At 40.0% G+C, this 22,487-nt stretch overlaps 3 protein-coding genes across 4 annotated transcripts; 2 read left to right on the forward strand and 1 right to left on the reverse strand.

Moving 5' to 3' along the window:
* Positions 1–1,029: 1,029 nt before the first annotated feature.
* On the forward strand, positions 1,030–14,647 carry tppp (tubulin polymerization promoting protein). Its single transcript, XM_022765673.1, has 5 exons — positions 1,030–1,416; positions 7,446–7,526; positions 8,172–8,507; positions 12,233–12,386; positions 12,478–14,647. The coding sequence occupies exons 2-5, from the start codon at positions 7,513–7,515 to the stop codon at positions 12,685–12,687; spliced, it is 714 nt and encodes a 237-aa protein (XP_022621394.1). The 5' UTR covers positions 1,030–1,416; positions 7,446–7,512; the 3' UTR covers positions 12,688–14,647.
* A 572-nt stretch (positions 14,648–15,219) lies between these two features.
* On the reverse strand, positions 15,220–17,775 carry cep72 (centrosomal protein 72). Its single transcript, XM_022765690.1, has 10 exons — positions 17,688–17,775; positions 17,516–17,574; positions 17,363–17,405; positions 16,727–16,921; positions 16,427–16,608; positions 16,197–16,290; positions 15,926–16,104; positions 15,705–15,831; positions 15,508–15,619; positions 15,220–15,405 (listed from the first exon to the last, which is right to left on the reverse strand). Exons 1-10 carry the CDS (start codon positions 17,743–17,745, stop codon positions 15,345–15,347), a joined length of 1,110 nt encoding a protein of 369 aa, XP_022621411.1. The 5' UTR covers positions 17,746–17,775; the 3' UTR covers positions 15,220–15,344.
* A 2,215-nt stretch (positions 17,776–19,990) lies between these two features.
* LOC111236788 lies at positions 19,991–21,380 on the forward strand. Of its 2 annotated transcripts, XM_022765647.1 has the most exons (3): positions 19,991–20,089; positions 20,194–20,307; positions 20,825–21,380. In XM_022765647.1, the coding sequence occupies exons 2-3, from the start codon at positions 20,218–20,220 to the stop codon at positions 21,365–21,367; spliced, it is 633 nt and encodes a 210-aa protein (XP_022621368.1). In that variant the 5' UTR covers positions 19,991–20,089; positions 20,194–20,217; the 3' UTR covers positions 21,368–21,380. The 2 variants fall into 2 exon arrangements, with proteins under 2 accessions (XP_022621368.1, XP_022621369.1); XM_022765648.1 differs by having other exon boundaries at positions 19,991–20,237.
* Positions 21,381–22,487: the final 1,107 nt, after the last annotated feature.

The raw sequence follows: 22,487 nt of genomic DNA on the forward strand, positions 1-22,487 counted from the left end.
AGACCATTAATCCATGTTACACTTACACAACTAAACAAGTTGTTTGTAAATGGTAATGGTTCCCCCATCTATTTATTATGCACCATGAAAGGTTAAATGTCTATGAGAGACGCCGACTGCTGGAGGCCTGAGTCGGAGGAAGAGCCTCAGAGAAAAGATATGCAGCTCTCATAAACTATTTATGAAATTCCCCTCATTAAACTGAGTCACATGACCATACATCTATGGTTTATTTCTTATTAAAAGAACTGAGGTTGACTTGGACAGGATGCTAGAGTTTGATAGATAAAGAACATTTTCTTCAGTCCAGTGGACGTTTTCTAATAACAGACTAGGTTGTTGTGTTTTGTTCCCTTTCACCAATAGTTTATGGCTTTATGGTAAATGGTGATTTCACAAATGTGGCAAAGAAACTGTTCAATTGCTCAATTTGAAGATAGTGAAGCAACTAAACATGTTTCCTTTAGGTGTGTGTGTGTGTGTGTGTGTGTGTGTGTGTGTGTGTGTGTGTGTGTGTGTGTGTGTTTTCAATATAACCTACTATTAACCACACAGTGGCGCAGTTGAAGCAGCTTGAGCAGGAATATTATGTCATCAAGTGATTACGCTCAGTCCAGGCTGCTGTCATCACGATGAACTCTGTCACTGTTCTGAGCCCTTTCTTTTGCTCATAGGCATGCATGTTTTTACCACTTTCCCCTATCTCTGAATTGTGTATCTGAGAACATGCTACTACTTTATCATTTGAACATTGAGCAAAGCTATGGCGTTACATAATGTCCATCTATGTCCAGCCATTAGGCTCCCACTGGTTGTGTAACACATTAGTGTGCTGGACATCAGAGGAGAGGACATCCGAGTCAGAGGACAGACCTCTGTAGATATACATCCTTTCTGAGAAGATGTTTGCTTATTTGTTTTGAATTTCTCATCTAATATAATATAAACTCTCTAGCCAGTTCCCTCTGGCCAATCACAGTCCAACGCACCAACAACCTCAAGACAGCCTGGATCAGGCTGAACTCAGATAGATATTCAGTTTCAGTTCTGGTTGTTTGTGAATGGAGCTGTGCGGATCTTCCATATAGAAACCATCCACGGTCTTTGTTTACATCCTCCACCTCCGCCTCTCACAGCGCCACACGATGCTCCGAGCTCACACCGCTTGTTTACCAGCGCCTCACTGAGCACTGAAACTCCATCACAGCCTTCAAAGACGAGGCAAGAAGAAAACAGCTCGTCGCGCTCGGCGGCAGCCAATCAGCGGCCTGGTTTCTCTTCAGCATCTCGCAGGGACTGAGCCATCGGGCAGACTTGAGCTCAGGCAGCAGCGGGGAGGAAGGAGACTTCAAGGCTGCTCGACGCGCAATTATGGTTTTGTGAAATTTACAAGGAGGTGGAGGATTTCGTCACCAGGTGATTAAAACTGAATTTGGCTTCATTACTTTATTAGCAGAAGCTACCATTGTCTCATGGTAGATCTACATGTTTTCACATTATGCAAACAATTAATAATTTGATGACTTTATGCCAGTCTACATACATTCAACTGATTCCTGAAGGTGCTTGTTGTTCAGGTTTCAAGTCTCTGCATGCTTCCTTAATGCTGATTTTGCAATAAGAGATGCCCTTTGACATATAAAGACGTGTGGCAGCATGCTTTGCCAATAATTGAATAGAATCGAAAGGGTTTTGCCTATAATGTCATGTCCTGCATTGGCAGACATGCATTAGAAGCTGACAATAACAAACTGATCACGTGGACTCTGTGTGAATGTATCCAGCATTTACAAGTTTATGTAACACACTTCGCTCAAGAGTCACGCTGAGACAATCTGGTTTAACCGGGAGCTGCACAGTAACATAAACACGAGCCTTTTCTCCTCTGTTTATCTTTTAAATGCGGGCTCAATGAGAGCCAGAGTGAAGGGTTCTCCATTAAGCACCATTACTGGTTAAAGAGAATGATTGACAATGCATTTGGCCTGTGGCTGCAGCCTTTGTGCCAAGCTGTTGGGTTATATGGAGGTAGTTACATAATTATACATGAAAAAAAAAAGTGTGCCTCTTTTATTAGCTTCCTGATGCTCTGAGCAGCAACTCCTTATTTAAGATATGACGGGTTTTACAAAAAAAAAAAAAACAGACTAATGAGGCATATGTAGGGATGGAGTACAACATGTTCTGGACAGAAATATAAATAAGTATGATGTAATCTGAGAAGTGTCGATTGGTTAATTGCAAATTAACAGCCTACTGTTTAAAATTACATTGGATTCTGTTGTGACACTGATCAGTACCAGTAGGAAAAGTAATTAATGTATTATGATGTTAAAAAAAAAAAAAAAAAAAAGGGGGGGGGGGGCACAAAAAGACACTTCACCTCTCCCATAAGGAAGGTAATGTGTTTACTTTCTCTCAGCAAGGCTGAGTCCTCCCCAGGTTGAATTAGGTATGCATGAGAAGAAGTGTTTGTCCCAGATTCACTGTTCTAGGTTTCATTGCACTGGTCCAAGAGCCTTTGGGTCCTGTCATAAACAATTAACCTCAGAGTGTAAATTATCCCATTTTGTTTGTGGTGATGACTCAAATTCAGGTCAGGTTTACAAAATAAAAGTATTGCTTTTGGGCAAAATGAAGTGTTGTAGTCTTATGGCTTTTTTTTTTTTTTAACTACACAAAGCTGAGGGGGAGAATTATTTTTTCATGTTGGCCTTAACATTAGGAAATAATTGCAACTATGCGTTTCGTTGTTTCTCATTTTGGTGTTTAGACATTAGATGGTGTTTCCAGGACATTACAAAGACTGAGTTATATTATTAATTAATTAAGTGAGACATTACACAACACAGTCTGCCTTCCAAAAATGTTTTAACCAGGCTCTACCCGAAGCTAATTTGCAGTTGGCTCAACAGGCCTTTCTCCATCTGAGCCATGTCAGGGACACTGTGTATGGCATCATCTATTCTTCTCAAATGGGGGGTTGCGTAAGGACCCCCACGCTTTCTTTACGCTGCCTTATACCTCTATTTGGCTTGCTGCTGCTGCCAACAATAACTGCTGTAGCTTGTTTCAAACATCTTGTTTTTCTATGCACAATGCTTGCCAAGATCTTTGACTCATAGAGCAGTTAAAGAGTTTAGGGAGGTGAGGACTGACAGAGACAGCATGCTGGTGACCTCAGACCCGGGCTGCAGCATACTGATGTCATGCCCTCTCTCCCTGTATCTTTGGGGAGAGAGTTGGGGTTGAGGACAGTGGCCAAACTGGGAAATGGTTAAGAGGTTGTATTTAGTGGTGTCAGGTGGTACAGCGCTGAGTCCATGTTAAAGTTTACAGCTAGCATCGTTCTATATTTTTGTTATTGTTATGAGAAGAACAAAACCTATACGATGCGTTTGTCCATCTCCCTCGGTGCTCTCCAACTTTCCTCACACTGCCTGTGGCGCTCAAAGCCCATTCATTCCTACTAAAGATGTACATTTTTTCAAAATGTGTAGTTTCATTTGTAAAAAAAATAAATAAATAAAAAATAAAAATAAAAGGTGCTTTCCTAAAACAGCTGGGCATTGTAGTTTTTAGCAAATATTCCTCATACATGAGTAAATGGGGCATTTGTTGGGGGCCGTTTTCAGAGTAATACAGCCTTGGCACAATAGAGTATTTACTAGTCATATGTATACATTTTCGCATTTTGCCTTCATTAGGTAGTTAACAGTGGAAATGCAGATGGGAAACATGGGTAGAGAGAGGCAACCCACTAGAACAGCATAAGTACAACTGACTGAAAATCAACCACAGTCCTTGTTAGAAGTAGTAATAGTTTAATACGCCAACGACAACAGAGGTTCATGGCACAGAGGAATAATCTACACCAGGTTCATTGGTGATTCTTGTCATGGGATTTTTTGACAGTAAGAAGAATTTTGAATATTGCCATAGCCTTGTCTTTTAAAGATGGCTCTCTGTTGATTTACTCTCTTCAGTAGTGCTCGTCCCATTAATTAGTCTACAGTACGCAGCGTGGCAGTAAGCTGGCAGACACGATGTACTACATTAGATGCAGATCAGTCCTGAGCAGACTGGAAGGTTTCACCGTGGCAATGATGCTCGTGCTTTATGTTGATGATTGACCTACAGTCACATTTCGGAGCAGCTGCCTGGCAACGATACCGATCTAGATCAAAAGCAGATGGGATCTCTGCATGCCCACTCACCGTGATGGCATGATAGAGGAGGCTACTGTTCAACGCTCTCCTCTCTCTCTCATCACTCAGACAACATGGTCATCATTTTGTGAGTTAAACACCATCTGCCAAACCAACACTTAAACACAAAATGTTGTTTTTTGGTGTTTCGGCGTGCATGTTGTCCACTGGCTGATCTCCTCCCTTGAGAATGAATAGAATGTTCCATCCATGGCGGCGTATTGTTGCTATGAATAGATCCAGTTCAAAATGGGTCAATTTATAGTTAAAGCACTCATCTGTGCAGTGTATTGCCAGAAGGCGAGTGTATGTAAGCATCCTGTCATCCAGTCACAGATTTGTCTCGGGGGATCTGCCCTTAACCAAATGGCTTCTTGTGTGAATGTGGCAAATTGGGGCAGAAAAAACACACAACAGCACAAAACTGTTCTAAAATGATAGTTTTTGTCTAATAATTGTTAGAATCAAAGCATATATAACTTTGAATTACATATAAATCACTTGTTAAATCTTACAATGTTTCAGCCACCATTTCAGTATGTATACTAAGACAAATATACTGGGCCAAAAGATATGTTCTCCTAACTGTCTATAATAATAAAAAAGGTCTGTCAGAGCACTACACTTTATTTTAATCTCAGTATGCGTTCTATTTCAGGCCACTGAACTCAGCACAGTGTTAATGACCTCTCTCTTATGTATTGAACATAATGTGATTGAGGAAGCTTGTTGTACTGAGGACTTAGACACTTGAAACAGACTAACTGACTGACTATAAATTGGAGGAGGATGAAGAAAAGGTTCCTTTGTTTCACATAGATTTTACTGCTGTGATTGACACACAAAGGAAAACACACACCGTGTAGTTTGTCTACTACTGAAAGGATGTTTGAAGAACGGTGGAACCTCAGTGTGGGCATCACAGGAAGCCACTGTGATGCCAAACCTACATCACATGAACACACAGCAGATTTGAATGCATCCCTACTGTGATACACATTTTACTTCTTGCATTCCACTGTAAATCTGCCGACAACAAATAAGTACATTTCCATCATATCATCATTAAACTTGTAAGATGAACCATTTAATTAAAAAAAATAAAACTAAGGTGTATGATGATCTAAAGAGAGTGATGTGATTATATTAGTTTAATAGAAAGACATTTTCCAAGAAGGCTGGATATTGGCAATGATCTAGCAAATCAATTGAATTTCAATTTCAGATATGATTTGTTTTGATTAATTTTATTTGACTCAATTCTGGAATTACATCACGTAAATACTAATACTGAATAAATATAAAAGTGTTTTTAAGAATTTATGCGAGAAACTAGAACTTATTATTTCACAAGAACCTTTTTCTTTTTAATATGAAACAGCTGAAATCACAAGTTATTGGCTAAATTGTCAACACATTTCTCTGTTCTGGACCAAAACAGTGAACCAAGGAAATTAAAACTATAATTTATAACAAGTAATCACAGCCCTCCTGTAACATGTACTGCAAATGTAAACATATTCATTGTGGAAAGGCACAGATATAAATATTGATCTTGAGACTCAATATAATATCATTTAACTTAAAATTGTGATCAATCGGCAAATCGTTCCGTTTGACCTAGCCCTGTCCCCCTAAGTATGACCTCGTTGCAATGGCTGCCTAGTGTATGAAATACATTTTAAATAATGTTTCAGGCTGAAGATTTCTTTTGGTTGTAAGTATGAGTTATGAGAGCGTTTTCAGCGCTGGATAGATTTAGATTTTCCATTACAACCCCCCCCCCCCCAACACATGATAGATACAGCCTCAGCAACCTGTTACTCCATCTCGATTGTCTTGGCCCGAGTACTCGATGACATATGACTACAGAAACTCCTGGCATCAATAGTGGCACTCTGCGATGTCACCATGCGTGTATGTGTGAAGACATGGGCATGGGTCAGACAGAGAAGCCACTAGCACTGGACAATGGGTTCCCAGTGTGCGTAGCTATGAATGCCATTATTCATACAGATTAATAATCTCCCCTTTTTTTTGTCCTAAGAATTGACATCCTGATTATAATGGCTTTATGCAGTGTCAATCTTGGAACTTTTGTACCCATTTAAGTGTCGACTGTACTCAGGAAGGTCACATTTGTGGTTGCTGGCCACAGGGTCGTGGAAATAAAACCCTTCACTTTTACATGGTGCCATTGGGGGTGAGTGAAAGAACTTAATTGCTGACTTGAGGGACTCGCTTGAAACTATACTAGCTGGAGCAGACGGTAAAGTCCGCGGGGATACGACATCTCTCTCTGCTTTGCATCTTCTTTGTATCTGTTTTAACAGCAGCGAATAGAACGACTGGCAAATAGTTTTAGAGACTTTGTTGGGGTGTACTTTGCCATGGCAGCACACGTCCTCTAACAGTGCTGAGCTGAGTATGGGAACAGCTGAAAGGTGAGCAGAGAACCATCACTTGCTACAAACATAGATAATGATCTTAATAGAAATAGGCTTTTTCTTGCTTTTTTTTGTATGACAGTAATTTGATTTTCCTGCTTCTTCCCAAATCAACATGGACTAAAGTAACTTCTTCAAGTTCAAGTGTGAGGCTGTGTCGAGAAGGTGCTATCCAGTTGCTCTGCACACACTGATGCAAATCTGGATAATGATGTGTTTAGAGAGGAATCCCTGTACTCTGAGTGAATGAAATCATCCGAAGCAAAATAATACGGTAGTAATAATCTTTATTTTTAGAGCACTTTTCTAAACCCACGTTACAAAGTGCTTCACACAAGGCAACAACTTCAAAACAAACAGATCATCAAAAGAGAGAAGTGAAGGCGAACAAACCCAGCCTTAAAGGATGTGTCACAACAAAGAGTAATTTACATGCAGACGCTATCTGGAGGTAATTTGGTGTTAATGATGATTGAGGGGATTTTGATCTTGATCCTTTTGAAGTCGTGGTCGTTATTCACCCCATTCTGACGGGTTTCCTTAAATCTCTATGTCTGCTTGTGTGTGCCAGACTGGATTAGACATGATCTCATTATTAATTGTGTTTATATTGGAGTGTGATTAAAGAGGGAAGAGTACAAGTGGCATATTGTACTTTTTTTATAGTGATGCTTTATTTTAATTTGTTTTGATTTTATTATTTTCTGTCTCCCTTCTTCTTTCTTGCACTCACATGCGTACAGACACCTCCTCTCACATCGTTCACCTGCGTTCTCATCTTGTCCCACAGCACAAAGAGAAATCAAAAGTCGGCTAATCCAAGCACTGCGCAGAGGGAACCAAATTCCTGCACAAGCATGGCAGACCAGAGGTAAGTTTTAGAAGTCATCTACAAAACAAGAGCCTTCACCTCACATTTTGCACGTTAGTTCAAATACCCATCTGCTCTCTTGGTTCTTGATTTGTGTGCCTTTTGAATTCCACAGAGATCTATTTATACCCTTCACCGCTGTGCCAGAACACATAACACATCTGCCCATTCACAGGCAGTGTGAGCACAGAAACACACCTCTGGAGAGTCTAATCTTGCTTGTAACATAGATTAGCTTGCAAAAAAAAAAAGGGACAACTAGAGACAAATTTGCAAGCTGTGTCTTGACCCTAAAGCATGATGGACTGTTTATTTCTGTAGCAGTGTTTGTCTGCTGCAAGTCTTGCAGAGGGTAAGATCAGATATGTTTATGCTGAAAACCCTCTCTTCCTTCCTGGCGCATATACCGTGACTAAATGTCTTTTTTGTTTTGAATCTGTTGATTTTCCTTCTTTTAGGCAGCCAATAGTCATTCAGCCCCAGTAACTGTTCCTCTCAAATCAAGTGTTATTTTACAGGCCTCTTGTATTCTGAATATTCAGACATGTAATTTAAAGGAGTAGGTTCAGTGAATGTGCTACATTTTCCATTATATTACCCGAATAAATGGTCAGATGACGCTGTAACTTTTTTTTCCCCTCTCAGAGACAACATGGATGACTTTAAAGTCCAGACAGCCAAGCATCCCAACATGGGCTCGGCCCCTTTACGGCCGCACAGTGAACAGTCTAAAGACCGAACGTCCAAAAGGCTTTCGTCTGAGTCTAATGGGACCAGCGAAGGAGGTGTGGGTTCGTCCACACCAGTGGAGGTGACCGCTTTGGAAGAGTCATTTCGGCGCTTCGCCATCCACGGTGACACTCGCGCTACAGGCAAGGACCTGCACGGCAAGAACTGGTCCAAACTCTGCAAGGACTGCGGTGTGATTGATGGCAAGAGCATCACCCTCACCGACGTGGACATCGTCTTCAGCAAAGTCAAGTAAGAAATGCACCAAATGTGTTGCTCTCTAAAGACTAAATACTGTGAAATCATTTTCAGCCTATGTGGGGTTTTTTTCCCCCTTTCGTTAATCTGTCAACATCTGAGCTCTCAGCTATGATCTTGCAACCGGCGTGCCACAACAAGACTGTCCTCTTTTAACACATAGTGTTCCAGTACTGTTGACTACAGGTTTAGTCACTGAGATCAGCATGCTCAAAAGGTCACCAACGTGGAGCATTGTGGTGGCAAATAGCTGGAGATGAGAACTGGCTCAGGACTGCACTGTTGGTATGAATGAAAAAGGCTGCTTATATTCTGTTTCATTAGCGTCCATAGGATTAAATCAATGGCATTGTCAAGAAAAACAGGCAGAGGGAAGGAGCAATGAAAACTGGCTGAATGTTGCATTGTGGGCTGCTGCTATGGAACCCCATGTTTTTTGGGCAATACTGACTCTTCTTTCTTCTGTTGAGTTAGCTTAGGTGAAACTGTCCATCAGAAACAGCAGCCAGAGCAAGAGGCCAGGGTGTCTCATCCTGTATCTCCCTCAGGCCGCACTTATTTATCCGTAACTGCTTGATTTAAGTGAGGTAGAGTCTAATAATAAGCTGTGACCTCAATATTATTTCACCAAAGGAGGAAAACCTTTCATCGGTACAGCTGTGCTTATGTTTACCAAGTGTACTGAGTCTGCAGACCTTTTTGTGCTGATAACACATTGACAGATGATGTGTAGATATCTTCCACATCACATTGAATATTGTGTATATGTTTGCGCATAGTTAGTTTGGAGATCTTCATTCATACACAAAGCAGACGTTTTACTTTTTTTTTTTTTTTTTTATCCTGGTTGAATGATGTGAATAAAAAATGATTCTGCTAGACAGCACCAGAATAGAAGAGTATGGCTGGAAGCCACTAATCATCATGTCTTGCTACAGGAGAGAAGAGGTTGCTTGAAAATCTCACACTGATTTAGTGGATTTTCCATCTTCTGCTGATGTGTAACCGAAGTTCAACCTCAGTCATTTTGTGTACACACGTATATACAAGAGATTCCAAAAATGGTTTTTAGTGTTAATTTTCTGTTTGAAAGTTTTTGTTCCTTTCCTGTGTTTAGGAAAGATAAAATATTTTTTAAAAAAGTCTTTCCACAAAACTAGGATTAACTACTTAATGACTTCTGCTACCAACAAACAGTGAAGGATAAACTAAAACAGTTTTGTATTCTAATTTTTTATTTCTTGCATACCAAGAAGAAACATGCATGGGTTTTCCATTTCCAGAACTCACAAAAACATGTTACAGGAGACACAAACATGGAGTGGCAGGATTCAGTCCTCAGTTACAGCCTATCAAAAGCCACACACGGCTTCAGATGCTAGAGACTGAAACTGACTCACATATTTGACCAGGATTACTCATGCATGTTTATACTAAAGCAGAAAACGAGCTACAGTAGTAGTCCTTTCATGATTGGTATTATTTTTGTGCTTAAGATGGACATGACATTCTCTGCTTGAAGATAATAAGCAACTTGGGCAAGACAGTGCCCTTACAGTCTTGCAGGTTTTCTAGCATTTCTAGATAAACATCTAAATACATCATTATTTCAGCACTTCTTACAGCAAACTGGACAATAGTATTTACATTTGTGAAGCCAAAGAAGTATCCTTGTTTTTTTGGACTTTGAGTCACCCACATCAACACCTTCACAGTTGGCATGGCAATGGGTGTTCATGTTTACTGCTCAACATTTTTCTTGGCAAGACAAGTGAAGCTGGCTGTGGGATTTAAGCTTGTTTACATCGCGCTCTATTGGTGAGCAATATTTGGAAATGTGCAAACAATATGGTGCAACCACTTTAGACATTTAAGTAAAAGAGCATGTTCCCTGTTTTTTCACACGCTTTTAGTCGTGAATCTGCAGTGTTGTACACACATTAGGTCCTTGGATGAGTGTTTGGCCTATCGTTTGCAGGCGTTGTTGTCTGAGGCTTACAGGTTCTAATCAGGGTCCCAGATAGACCAGCATGCATTGTGAACCAGCCTCACAGAGGAGGATAGTACAGTAAAATCTGAACAAAGTGTGTGGTGTGTGTACACTTCAGAGGATAAAAAGAGGTAGGCTAGAGGGTGGGGGAAGGGCTCATTTTCATGTAGTTTCTGACTCCGGGCATGACTGAGCCAGGGAGGGCTGTCATGCCAGAGATGCAGATCTCCACTTTCCTTTTAATCAGTGTCAAAACTCTTTGCTTGCACACGAAAAATTAAACATCCTAATGAGCACTGGCTAATGACAGCATGGCTGAATAAACCCTTATTTATTGTGGGTATGGAGGTCTCCTGCACCACATTGAGTCTCTGCTGTGCTGTCTGCTCGAAGCCAGAACACCACAGCTTAAACTATGGATGAGGTTGAAATCTGGCGTGGACTAATTAATTACTAGCATGATCTTATGGTGGCTTCATTTTCTAGGCTTTGGTTGAATTTCCTCATCACTGAACATGATGTAGGCGTTGTAGGCGATACAGGAGCATTTTTTATATGGATCATGTAATACAGATGGTTGAACTATGTAAATAAACAGCGGGTCAGCTACTGCAGTAATCCACGCTAAGATAACGTTCCACTTGCCCCCTAACCTTTGTCCTTTTTAACCTCATCACAGTCTCCTCTGATTCACTGTTTACACAGAACAGTTACACAGGTTAACCATTTGTATACTTTGGAGAATTTAATAGCTCAGTATGGAGAGATCTGCAAAGGACTCACAGTTATCTGCCTTGGACAGACACAGCAGCTGGAAGTCCAGCTTCCCCTCTGACAATAGACAGCATGGAACAGGCACAGAGGAATGGAGCTCTCATATGTTCAACACTGATGGATTGCCCAAACAAAAGCAGTCACTGGATGAGTCAAATTAATAATAAACCCAAACGTCCCTGTTTACTGTAGCTTGTTGCTATGACAGCAAGTTGCCTGGGGAGACTGCAGGGTTTATAGGCTGTTGTTTAGGTGATTTATCACCACAGCAATGGCTGTTTGTGTTTGTGTTACTATGCACTTTTAACATGGAAGTGAAACAAATGGCTGGTTAGACAACTAGAGCACTCTCAGAAGGAGAATGATTGATGATGATGATGATCTGTGGCATGGTGTTATCAGTGGTTACAACAATTTGAGCTTACAAATGAGAACGCAGTGCTTCACAACACACTTCCAGGCACTTAGCTGGACTCAGCAGGTCTACTTGTGTCTATTAGACAGCTGAAATGAAAAACATAGGGGCTCTGGGCCCTGAGCACTGCAGCTGAACTATACAGCTGAATACAATATGATCCATAATATGAAGAGACAGTCACATATACAGCCCACAGCTGTGTATCCAAGTCTGTGGAGTTGCTCGGACGACAGTTAAGTACTGAGACACACTGGGAGACGAGACCCAAACAGTAAAAGTTTTCTCATTGTTTATCTCAGCAGGATACCATCTCCATGCTGTCTTACATCTGCCATGCTAAAGTGATCACACATGGCTGTGTCTACACTACTGTCTGTTCTCGTTTTATGCTTTCAAACTGTACTGAGAGGCTGTAGAAAAGCCCTGCTGATAAAGCAAACCTAAATACAGCATTTTTGTCCCTGGAGGCTCAGTTGAGCAGATGTCTTTTTGGGTGTGTTATCCCATATTTAAGATCCTTTTCCACCTACATTTCAGGAAGAAATCCTCTCGCACCATCACATTTGACGAGTTCAAGGTTGCACTAGGAGAGTTGGCCAGGAAGAAATATAAAGAGAAGACTGGAGAGGAAGCCGAGGCCGAGGTCTTCAAGCTGATCGAAGGGAAGGCACCTATAATTGCTGGAGTTACGGTAAGACTCAAAACATGAATAATTCTGATGTCATGTCCATCTTATCAGCAATAACGGAATAAACTGAAATGTTTTGCAAACATCCTCACAGAGAGCCGTGGCTTCCCCGACAGTGAGCCGCCTTACAGACACCACCAAGTTTACGGGGTCACACAAGGAGCGTTTTGACACCACCGGCCGCGGGAAGGGTAAGGCGGGACGAGTAGACATAGTTGACACTTCCGGATACGTCTCGGGATACAAACATCAAGGGTCATATGAAAAGAAAGTCACTAAACCCACCGTGGGAAAACCCATGTGAGAGTGAAGATGAGGAAATAAACATTTGATCAATTACTAGGATAATTTTCTATTTAAAAAAAAGAAAAAAGAAAAGAAGAGTACTCAATGAAAGCACAAAAGAATAGGATTGCATTATATTTTCCCAACCATCTATTTTGTGTGTGTGTGTGTGAGAGAGAGATGTTTTTGAGTTCCTCTCTTTTTCAGGTGTGAGAACTGGAAAACTGTTTACATCTATTTTTACAAAGTCATCACCAGCTGGTACATTCCTATCTGATAGCAAATTACTGCCAAACACTGAAGAAAACAAATGAGAACTTCTATGCTATGAATATTGCAGCTTTGTTGTTATGATAGGGGCTTATAATATTTATTAAGCACAATGAACACAACATGCCAAGAAAAACAAAAGTGGGGCAGCGGTTTGATGAATTAACAACATTGCACTTTTTAAATGGAAATGTTTCTATTCCCATATTTAGCTGAAGAAATGAATTTTTAATTCGTTTTGCAGAGTTTCAGTGATAATTGGCTCTCATTTTTGACATAAATATTAATTCAATCTTGTGTTAATTGTTTGTCTGCCATCTCCACTTGTCAGCCGTTGTTAAGTCTTGATAAAATCTGCTGTTCATTTTTTATTTTCAAAAGCTCACACTGTCATCTGAATATTTTGCCTTTAGCTCAAACCAAGAAAGATATTCTAAGAATTTTGTCAACTTGGTTTAATTTTTTTTTTTTTTGTTAGTTGTTGGATTGAACATTTTTGACCTCTGCCATATCTGTCTGCTTCTGTGAATATGAAAAACAAAAGTCCTAGCATGCAAGTCTTTTAAAATGGCCTGCTTATGACGCTTAAATAAACATTTATTTAATAGGACTTTCCTATTACATCTTACACTGCCTCACAAACCATATTGCCAACATGCATTTTGAATATTAAATTGGTGAATTTAGCTGAAGGAAGCTCCAACCGCAGTAGATGAGCTCAGTTGTACAAGATTGTATTTTTAACATTTTACTTAAATTGTTACTTCCTCATCAGATTTCTTACAGTAGTTCTAATATATTTGTGGTAAGATTGTGTATATTCTAAAAAGTTATAGCCACCTGGCTTAATTTATGACACTGGCTTCGTATGTTTTTATTTCTTCCTGTATTGCTGTACTTTGTGCATGTTGTGTATATTGCATTTGATTCAGAAGCATATAGATGACTGTAGGAGTTTGTCATATCGTATCTGAACTGCTGTGCCTGCTGTGAGGACAGACTACTGGACTGACTTAATTATTTTCTTGCTAAAAATATATTAAGTGATGAAACTGTGGGATCATGATAAAATCTTGTATTGCTTGAAATCAATGTGTATCAACTTGTACATGTACAAAGTCAGCTACCCTATAATGCTATTATACTTGTCTATTGATAAAGATTTAGAGTACCTTTTATGTGTGGTACTGTCATCCAAGGCACAAATTCAACTAAATACAAAAGCAGGGATTTACTGTTGTATCCTGACATACTGCATACTGTATGAGAAAAAGGGAAAAATGCAAGTAATATACTTTTGTAGAACAATATTTTTTCAACATAGTGACAGTGTTTTTTTCACCACACTCGTCACACACTACCCGTAGCCTCAGCTGATGAAGAATCACGCATTGAGTGCGAAACTAGCAGCTATCAGTGTGTTAGTTTTTGTCTGCTGCAGTAGCTTGGGTGTAATCTCTTTCCTGTGCTTAATGCCAAATACTGTGCACCTTTTAATGTGGAGGAACAATATTGTCTTTATTTTATTTTTTTCAAATAACTTTTAATGTACTATTGTGCCCCGGTGCATGCAGCGTGTTTTTGTTCTTGTTCTTTAGACCTCTTAATGTGTGTTCATGATTTGTAGTGCTTTATTGAAAATAAAAAATAAAAATAAAAAAACACCCCAGAACCTTTGCTGAGCAGGTTATGGGGTGCAAGTCAAAATATTCTATTCTTATGGTTTTTTCAGGAACACTGTGAAACTCCCTGCCAGTAGCACCAACCAGTGACCTGTAACAGTCACATAAAAATAAAAGCAGCATCAGTTTATGTAGGATCCACATTCTAACCTGGTTTGCCAGGTCTTGCATTAGTGTCTGTGAAACGAAAGTGTGTTGGTGTGTGTGTGTGTCTGTAGCTCTCCAGCCCTAAGGCAGAGGTATAAATAAAGTCACATTGCAGCTGGAATCTAGATGCATTCATTCCACTACAGCGTACAAAGCAGATGGAGACACAAATGGCCTAAAATAAAATAAATAAAAAAGGGGAAAGACAGCCAAGAGAGACACAATCTTTCCACTGATCCAGGAAATAAATTATGACCTATCAACATTTTTCCCCCATAAAATGATCTGTCAATATAACAGTCGTGTCACACACTTATACACAGCCTTACTTGAATGAATTGCCTTTCCCGATCATTGTTTACATCAAGCTAACACATATTATATTAAATAATGAACATTTATCAAAGGGGCTGGGAACTTCATACCCACAAACACAATGTACCTTGCAGTGATATAAATAAAAGTATGTCTTTAAATGCTGGGGCTCATGCAGTGACTGCAATGCTAATATGACATTCTGCATAGTCTTGTTTTGATATTTTCATACCGATGCGCATGTCCTCATTCAAAATCGTCTTTAATGCTCCCCACTTCCCTTCAGCTCAGCTAGCAAACACTCGTTGGTAGCCACCAGGGACCTGCAGCACGTACACAGACACATTCAAATCACATAAGCAGCCAACGGAGCAGCAACTGATTTAGATACGAGCGGCAACGCTCAGATATGAGCATCCTCTTACCTGTGGCTTTCCTGCAGCATATTTGATAAATCCTTGACTTTCTCAGCCTCCTGCACTTTCTCCCTCAGCCCCTCGATCTCTTTCCTCAGCTCCTCCACTTCCGTCTGAGCCTCTAAAAATGTGCAAGTATGAGAGTATAGTGTAAGGAAAGCAGCAAAATGTTCATTCATATATATCCCACTGGCATTTACACCCACCTTTAATCTGAGTAATAGGTGAACTTTTCATCATAGACTTGAGATACTGTCGTTCTAATTTGATGAGCTGTTTCTGTAGAGCGACATTCTCCTCCAAGACAATCCTCAGCTGCTCATTTAATTTGCCCTACGATGGAGTAAACACAATAAAGACTCCATGCTTATCAAAGCTTTTAAGGCCTCTTGAAGTTAAATATTTTTCGAGTGCTGAATCCACTCACAACTGCACTACGAGTTTCCTCCAGCTGAGCAGAGAGGTTACGAACTTCAGTTTTGTGCTCTTCCTCTCGTGCAGCCGCTTGAAAGCTCAATGCATCAGCTTCTCGTCTTAAGTTCCTGACCTCAGCCTCCCGGCTGGAAATATCGCTCTCCATCATAGAGAGGATCTGGACCGCCTGAGCTAGAGCCAAAAATAGAAATGATGAGAAGATATTCATTATCTCAGGCTCCTGTAATCAGAGATCACATTCCCCAAACCAACCTCCAACTCACACAGGAAGTTGTTGTTATGATGCAGAGATTTCTCTCCCGTCCAGTGTTTGTCCACGAGATTGAGAAGCATCTCCAGGGGTTTCCTGTAACTACCCTGGGGGGGGCGAATTCAGAGAAACTGGAAGTTGATATCAGAAGAGAAACAACCTCAAATATGAGTTGTACAAGTAGGGAGAAGGAACAATTTATGATTCAGTCAAATTAGTAAGAAGACTGAATTAACTCCCAACCCTTTTTTTCATTTCTGCTTGCTGCTGCAGGCTGGAGCCCCCTCCTGTCTTATTGAAGCTGGAGTACGTCAGTCTTGGAGGATGTAAAATGGGGTTAGAAGAGTCAGACAGATTCAAACCAGGACGATGAGGACTGGGAGGCCGGATGTTAATAAATGAAGAACTATGATGGTGTCTTTGATCTGAAAATAATGTTGAAAACACACATTCAACAACATACCAAGAAAGCGAAATTTGGTATTTGCAGATGTGTATAACTTCTGACATGGGATCTTTTTGAGTGTAGACTTCAGCTCCTACCAGGATTGGGGGTGAAATGTCCCTTGGCTGCATGTCTGGTTTGTTTGGGGAAGTCCTTTAGTTTTCCAGGCACTGCTCTGCGTCTCTCTACATAGGGGCCAAAGGACACCTTTGGTCTTTCAGACACTTTTAATGAGGTAGAGCCTTTTTTATGAGATGGATCTTTCATGTGTGCCACATTGGACTCTGCATTATCTGGTAAATTATAAATAACACAATAAAACATTGACATTAATTGACACTGGATAGTCGGACTGGCTTCTGTCTCCACCCAGTGGTGGTTTTACACATTGTCAGCAACTGAAAAGAGAACAGAGGCTTCAACTGTAAACCATTTCAAGAAAAAATTGTTTTCTCTAATGTTCAGCCATCTCTGATAACCTAATCACCAAATCAAAATACAGAGTTTATTTACAATTACAAAAATGCAGATTTTTGATAAATTGTTCATGGATTGTGATTTCTTTGCTCCACATAAAGCTAGAACTAGAGCAGAGAAAATTACCATACAGCCATAACGTTTTGTTTCTATGGTGTTAACGGTTACAGTCTCTGTCCTCCTAATAAACCACAAACATACACACAAATCTCTGCAACTTTGACTGACTCTCCAAATAGAGAGCTGTAAAAACTTACCATATTTTGTGGGGGGATACCTGAGGATGGATTTAGCCATTTCCTTTAAAAAAAAAAAAAAAAAAAACAGACCATACACTATATGTATATATAGATATATAATACAAATGTACTTCTGGTGATATTGTTTCACCTGCAGTAAGATAAAATCACCTGTTTTGGAGTAGAACTTCTCTGTTCTGTAAAATCTTTTGATTCTTTCTCTCTCGGGTCTGAGACAGAAGATGGTTTGAAATTAATAATTAACAGAAGTCCAAAAGCAAAATATACATTCAATCGGTTTCGTTTTGAGCTGAGAATTAGTTGTTGGACTTTGACGTCTTACCTTCTGCCTCCTCGTGAACAGGTTCGGAGATGGTTTCACTTTGGTCTCCATGATTCATCGCCACAAAGTTCAGTACGACATCATCAGTGTCAGTCATGAGAGAGAGACGCTTGGTTAAGCGGCCAACTAAGGCCAGTCTCTGATCACTGCTTCTGGGAACCACAAGCAAGACCCATCAAGGTTACAACACTTTTGTTTCCATTTAATGCCTCTACATTGCTCCCTGTGTGGCTGCTTTCACCAAAATTCAATAGAAAGGTCACTCTTAACTTTCTAAATCTTAGTAATGTTCAGTGTGGTGGGAAAATAGCTTAACTATTCAAAACATTCAAAGGTTTCTTTATCCTTCTCCATTGACAAAAATCAGTTTCAGTGCATTTTCCATGTATTCCAGATGTTGACACCTGTGTCAAATATAATTTCAGCTGAAACTCATTTACGTGAAGCATTTGATAGTCAGCATACCTTTGGTCTTCAACCTGATTTAGACAGGAGCTCTTCTGCTGAGGTAGAAGGTCAGAGGAAAACTGCATTATAGCAGCTTTGCGCTCAGTGTCTCTGACAGGACAGCTATCTGGAGAGCAATGGAGGACACTTAATACCCAAAACTTGTCTAAAAGGAGCACAATCTGGGTGAAACAGCTTTATCTCACCAAGTTTGCGTAGGTTGGGCATGGCATGAACCAGATAAGGGCGGTAGTTTGGGTCATTTTTGGTCAGTGGGTTAAGTCTGAGGTCCAGTTCTCTCAAAGCCAACAGCTCATACAGCACTTTCACCTCTTCAAGGGAAGGTATGCAGTTATAGTACAGGATCAGCCTCTCCAGCATTTTTAAGTGCTGCACCCCCTGGGAAGAAACCATTGAAGTTTAAGCAGGGGTTAGGCAAAAAGTTTCATTACGTTATCTATGTTTCAAACGTACCTCAACAGAGACGAGTGCATTACAGGAGAGATCCAGAGACTTCAGACGGACAAAGTTGGTCAGTGCGTTTCCCAGATGTCTAATCTTCTCCTCATACGTTCCCGGGAGGCTCAGTGAGCGGACATCAGCTGTTTAAGAAGTGTGATATATGAATAAATAAGATAACACTTAAATAAGATTACATTGCATCACCTTGATTCTGGTGCTTTGGTTTGCACCAGGTGACAGTTACTGCTACGTTAGCTGTCGTTAGCTTAGCTACCGACAAAAAGCTACAATTGTTTAACATAACAAAACATACAACGCCATGGCTTTACTCTTAATGTTTGCTACCATTTGTTCCTTCATAACGTTTTTATTAGCATGAGATAATGTTACCGAGACAGGGATGTTTTAATTGTAATCTGTCCCGTATCCATTGCTCCGTTATTGTTGTCAAACACGCAGCCGCCATACTTTTCGAACTTTTGCTGCCTTCAGGAACTGTCGGGAAAAATATATCTTCCTCTTGGCCGAGTGCATTACTGCCCCCTACTGTTTTAAAGATTACAAACCAAACATACAATTATTGTTAATCGCTTGTTTTTTTATTTATTTATTTTTGTACTTACTTTATAACGGTTTGTTGGAGACAAGCCAACAATTATTGTTTATTTTTCAACATACTGTCATAAAATAAACAAATAACATTCTGTTACTGCAATATACTACTGACTAAAAATATACTAAAAACCTCATCGTCTGTATTTTAGTTTATTAAAGTATAAATTTCAGATTTACAGCGACGTGCATACACGTTCAAGTTTATTTGTAGAACACACTCACATGCAAAAGCAATTCAAAGTGATAAAAAATAGAAAGCAATACTCAAGTTATTCATAAGACATTTGTTCAATTTAAAACTCCTATTAATTATGTAACATAGAGGAATGAGACAGATGAATGAGACACAGGGACAAGGCCACAACAGTCAGTGTGGGTTACCTGCCATGACTGGCTATTTATTAGAGCATTGTGGACAAGCAAAATTGACATATAACAATAAATAAAACAACAGGTTAGGCTTACCGGAGCCACAAGTATAACCAGCAGTCCCAGCCTCATGGAGCGAGCACAACGCATCAAGGTCTGTGTGGTGGCAGCCTGCAATCTACACACCTGCTGTCCATGAGCCTACTTGTTAGTTCTTGCCTCTTACCTGATTGGCTGTTGCCCCCTGTATAGGTCCTGGTGTCCCTGTGCCACAATTAATATTAGTCAGTAACACTACTGGCCAAAAGTTGCGATAATTCTGCTGGCAAAGTGTGAGATGTTTACGAGAATATTTGAACGCATCTTTTGGAGCCTGCGCAGTGTCCAATCCGCACTTGTCACATGTCAAAACAAACGCGCTTCTGTTCCTGCCTAAAGTTTGTTCCTCTGTGCTGCGTGTTTAGCTTTGCATTGACCTCATGAAATACAAGACAACATTCAGATACACGGTACAGTTGTATTATATAACATCAGACACATTCATCAGAAGCTAACCGACTTTCTCTGTGACCGTTAGTAACGGTAGCGTTGCTAACATTGTGGATGTTTACAGCAGTGACACTCGGTGTCAGGATCAATGGCGTCCTGTTTGGCAGAGTGGGTAACTTCATGCTCCAACATCATTTTATCTGCCACTGCACTGTACTCTTCTTATAAACTTTTTAAGGTAGGTATCACTGCATGTAGTGATATTATAATTTTGTAACTTTAATTTCTTTAGGTCTGAAACTATGTGGTTCAATCCATTAACTATGAGTCGATCTACTGAAAAATAATAAGCAAACTTTGTCTTTGTTCAAGCAAATTCTGTGGTTCATTAATTCAATTGTCAAGATTTGCTGCTTTTCCATATCAGAAGTTATAGTAAAGTGAATATTTTGGGGTTTTGGACTGTCGTTTGACATTTAACATTCTATAGACTAAATTATTATTGGTAAGTACAGTACGTTATTTGCAGCTCTAGTGTTTCTCCTCAACTTCATTCACTGCTTGTTTAAATTTTTTTCCTATTGGGTGTTTTAAAGCTAAATTCCTATATTCATCTGTTATATATAAATATATACATTTAACAGGCTGACATTTCTGTAAATTCTAATTAGAAGTTAATCAGTAAACCCAGCCATGTATTGTGTTTCTTACTTACTATTTTTCCACTGCCTCTGCATTTACCCCTCTCTCTGCAGGACCATAGAGCTCCTTCAGTAGGCCTTTTCCTGCTTGGACTCTCTGCAGCAGTTTGCATCTTGCATCCCTCCAGCTCATACCTGACCTCCCTCCAGAGAGAAGCAGAGTGGGCCAGCGAGGTTTTGGCTCCAGCGCTGGTCTCTTTCGACTTCCTGTGGCTCAGTCAAGACCACAACACAGCGCATGTTCTCATGTGTGGCTCTTGCCTGCTGCTGGGGCTGTGTGACTGGCTCTCAGCAGATGCTCTCACAGTGATGACTCGCTGCCTGGGCCTGTCCTCCTTGTCCTGCTGCCTCACAGTGTGTCTTTTTGCTGGTAATGCTCTAGGGGCCCTGAGCGGTGTGGCCCTCAGTCTGCCCTTGCTTGTGACCCCACAGGTTGGAACAAACACTTTTGCTCCACTCATTTCTCCAGCTTCCTCCGAGGGACTGATGAAGTGGTTTTTGAAAGGGACGATGTCGATAGGCTGTTGGGCCTCAACGAAGGCCCTTGGCAAGTTTCTGTTGGATGTGACTGACCGATGTAACATAGGAATTTATTAAATCAGTAAATATCTGTGTGATTAGTCAGAATCTTTGTACATGCATGTACACACACACATATATATATATATATATATACCAAGTGCTGCAAAGACAAGTTTTGCAGATACAGAAATTTAATGTGCCTAACTTAGAAGCATTCTGAGACATTTGTGAAGAAGATTTAATGTAAATTTCGCTAGAACTTAACCAATTTGTCACTTATCGATTCGTCAGTGGTCAGAAAATTAAATGGCAACAATTTTGGTAATTATTAACCAAGCAAGTGTTAATTATCAAACAAAACTTCCAATATTACCTGATCTGAACTTCTCAAATTTGAGTACCTGCTGCTTTTGTATTTGTCACATCAGTATGAATTAAATATTTTGGGCCCTTTTCCACTATTTTGTGACATTTTGTCAACTAAACAATCAAGCAAATAATGGAGAGATAATTAATAGTGAAAATAATCATTGGTTGCCACACAAGTTTCTACGCTGGAGGTCACACGGACTAAAGGATAACATTCTTTTACATTTGAATGCAACATACAAGCAATGGTAATGTTGATGAACAAAACAGTAAATTAGTGTTGAGATAAATAGAAAAAGTAATATTACGGTAACCACAATATACTAGTCATGTATTGATTCTTCTAATGGTATGTGCTTAAAATGGAAATATACAGCTTACTGGAATATACAGTCGCTGCTACAGTTGTGTCTGAACTTCATATGAATGTAATCTGAATTTAACACAGCATTAGACAAAACACACATACAACTGTGGTCACGTACTCTCATGCAAATGAGAGTACGTGACCACAGTTTATAACTGACCAGTCCACTGTGGCCTTGTGTAGCCTTTTTAGGCTTCCTGGTAGTGCCTGGTTGACATTTATTGTCATCCGATGTGAATATTTTAATGTCCTCTGTGATTGTCAGTGAATGTCTACCAGGCTGTACTTACTCTCAGGCTACTGACATCCTGCACACATCTCTCTGCTTACTGTTTTAGTGTTTCCAAAAACACCTAGCCTCAGCAGTATCTCTATTAAAATATCTGCAGTGGTCTAAGCTTTTGGCCCTGCTCTTACCTCACCATGCCCATTTGATACTTATCAGTGCACTTCTTTTTT

The sequence above is a fragment of the Seriola dumerili genome, unplaced genomic scaffold, assembly GCF_002260705.1.
Source record: "Seriola dumerili isolate Sdu_G_001 unplaced genomic scaffold, Sdu_1.0 BDQW01000723.1, whole genome shotgun sequence".
Taxonomy (NCBI): Eukaryota; Metazoa; Chordata; class Actinopteri; order Carangiformes; family Carangidae; genus Seriola; species Seriola dumerili.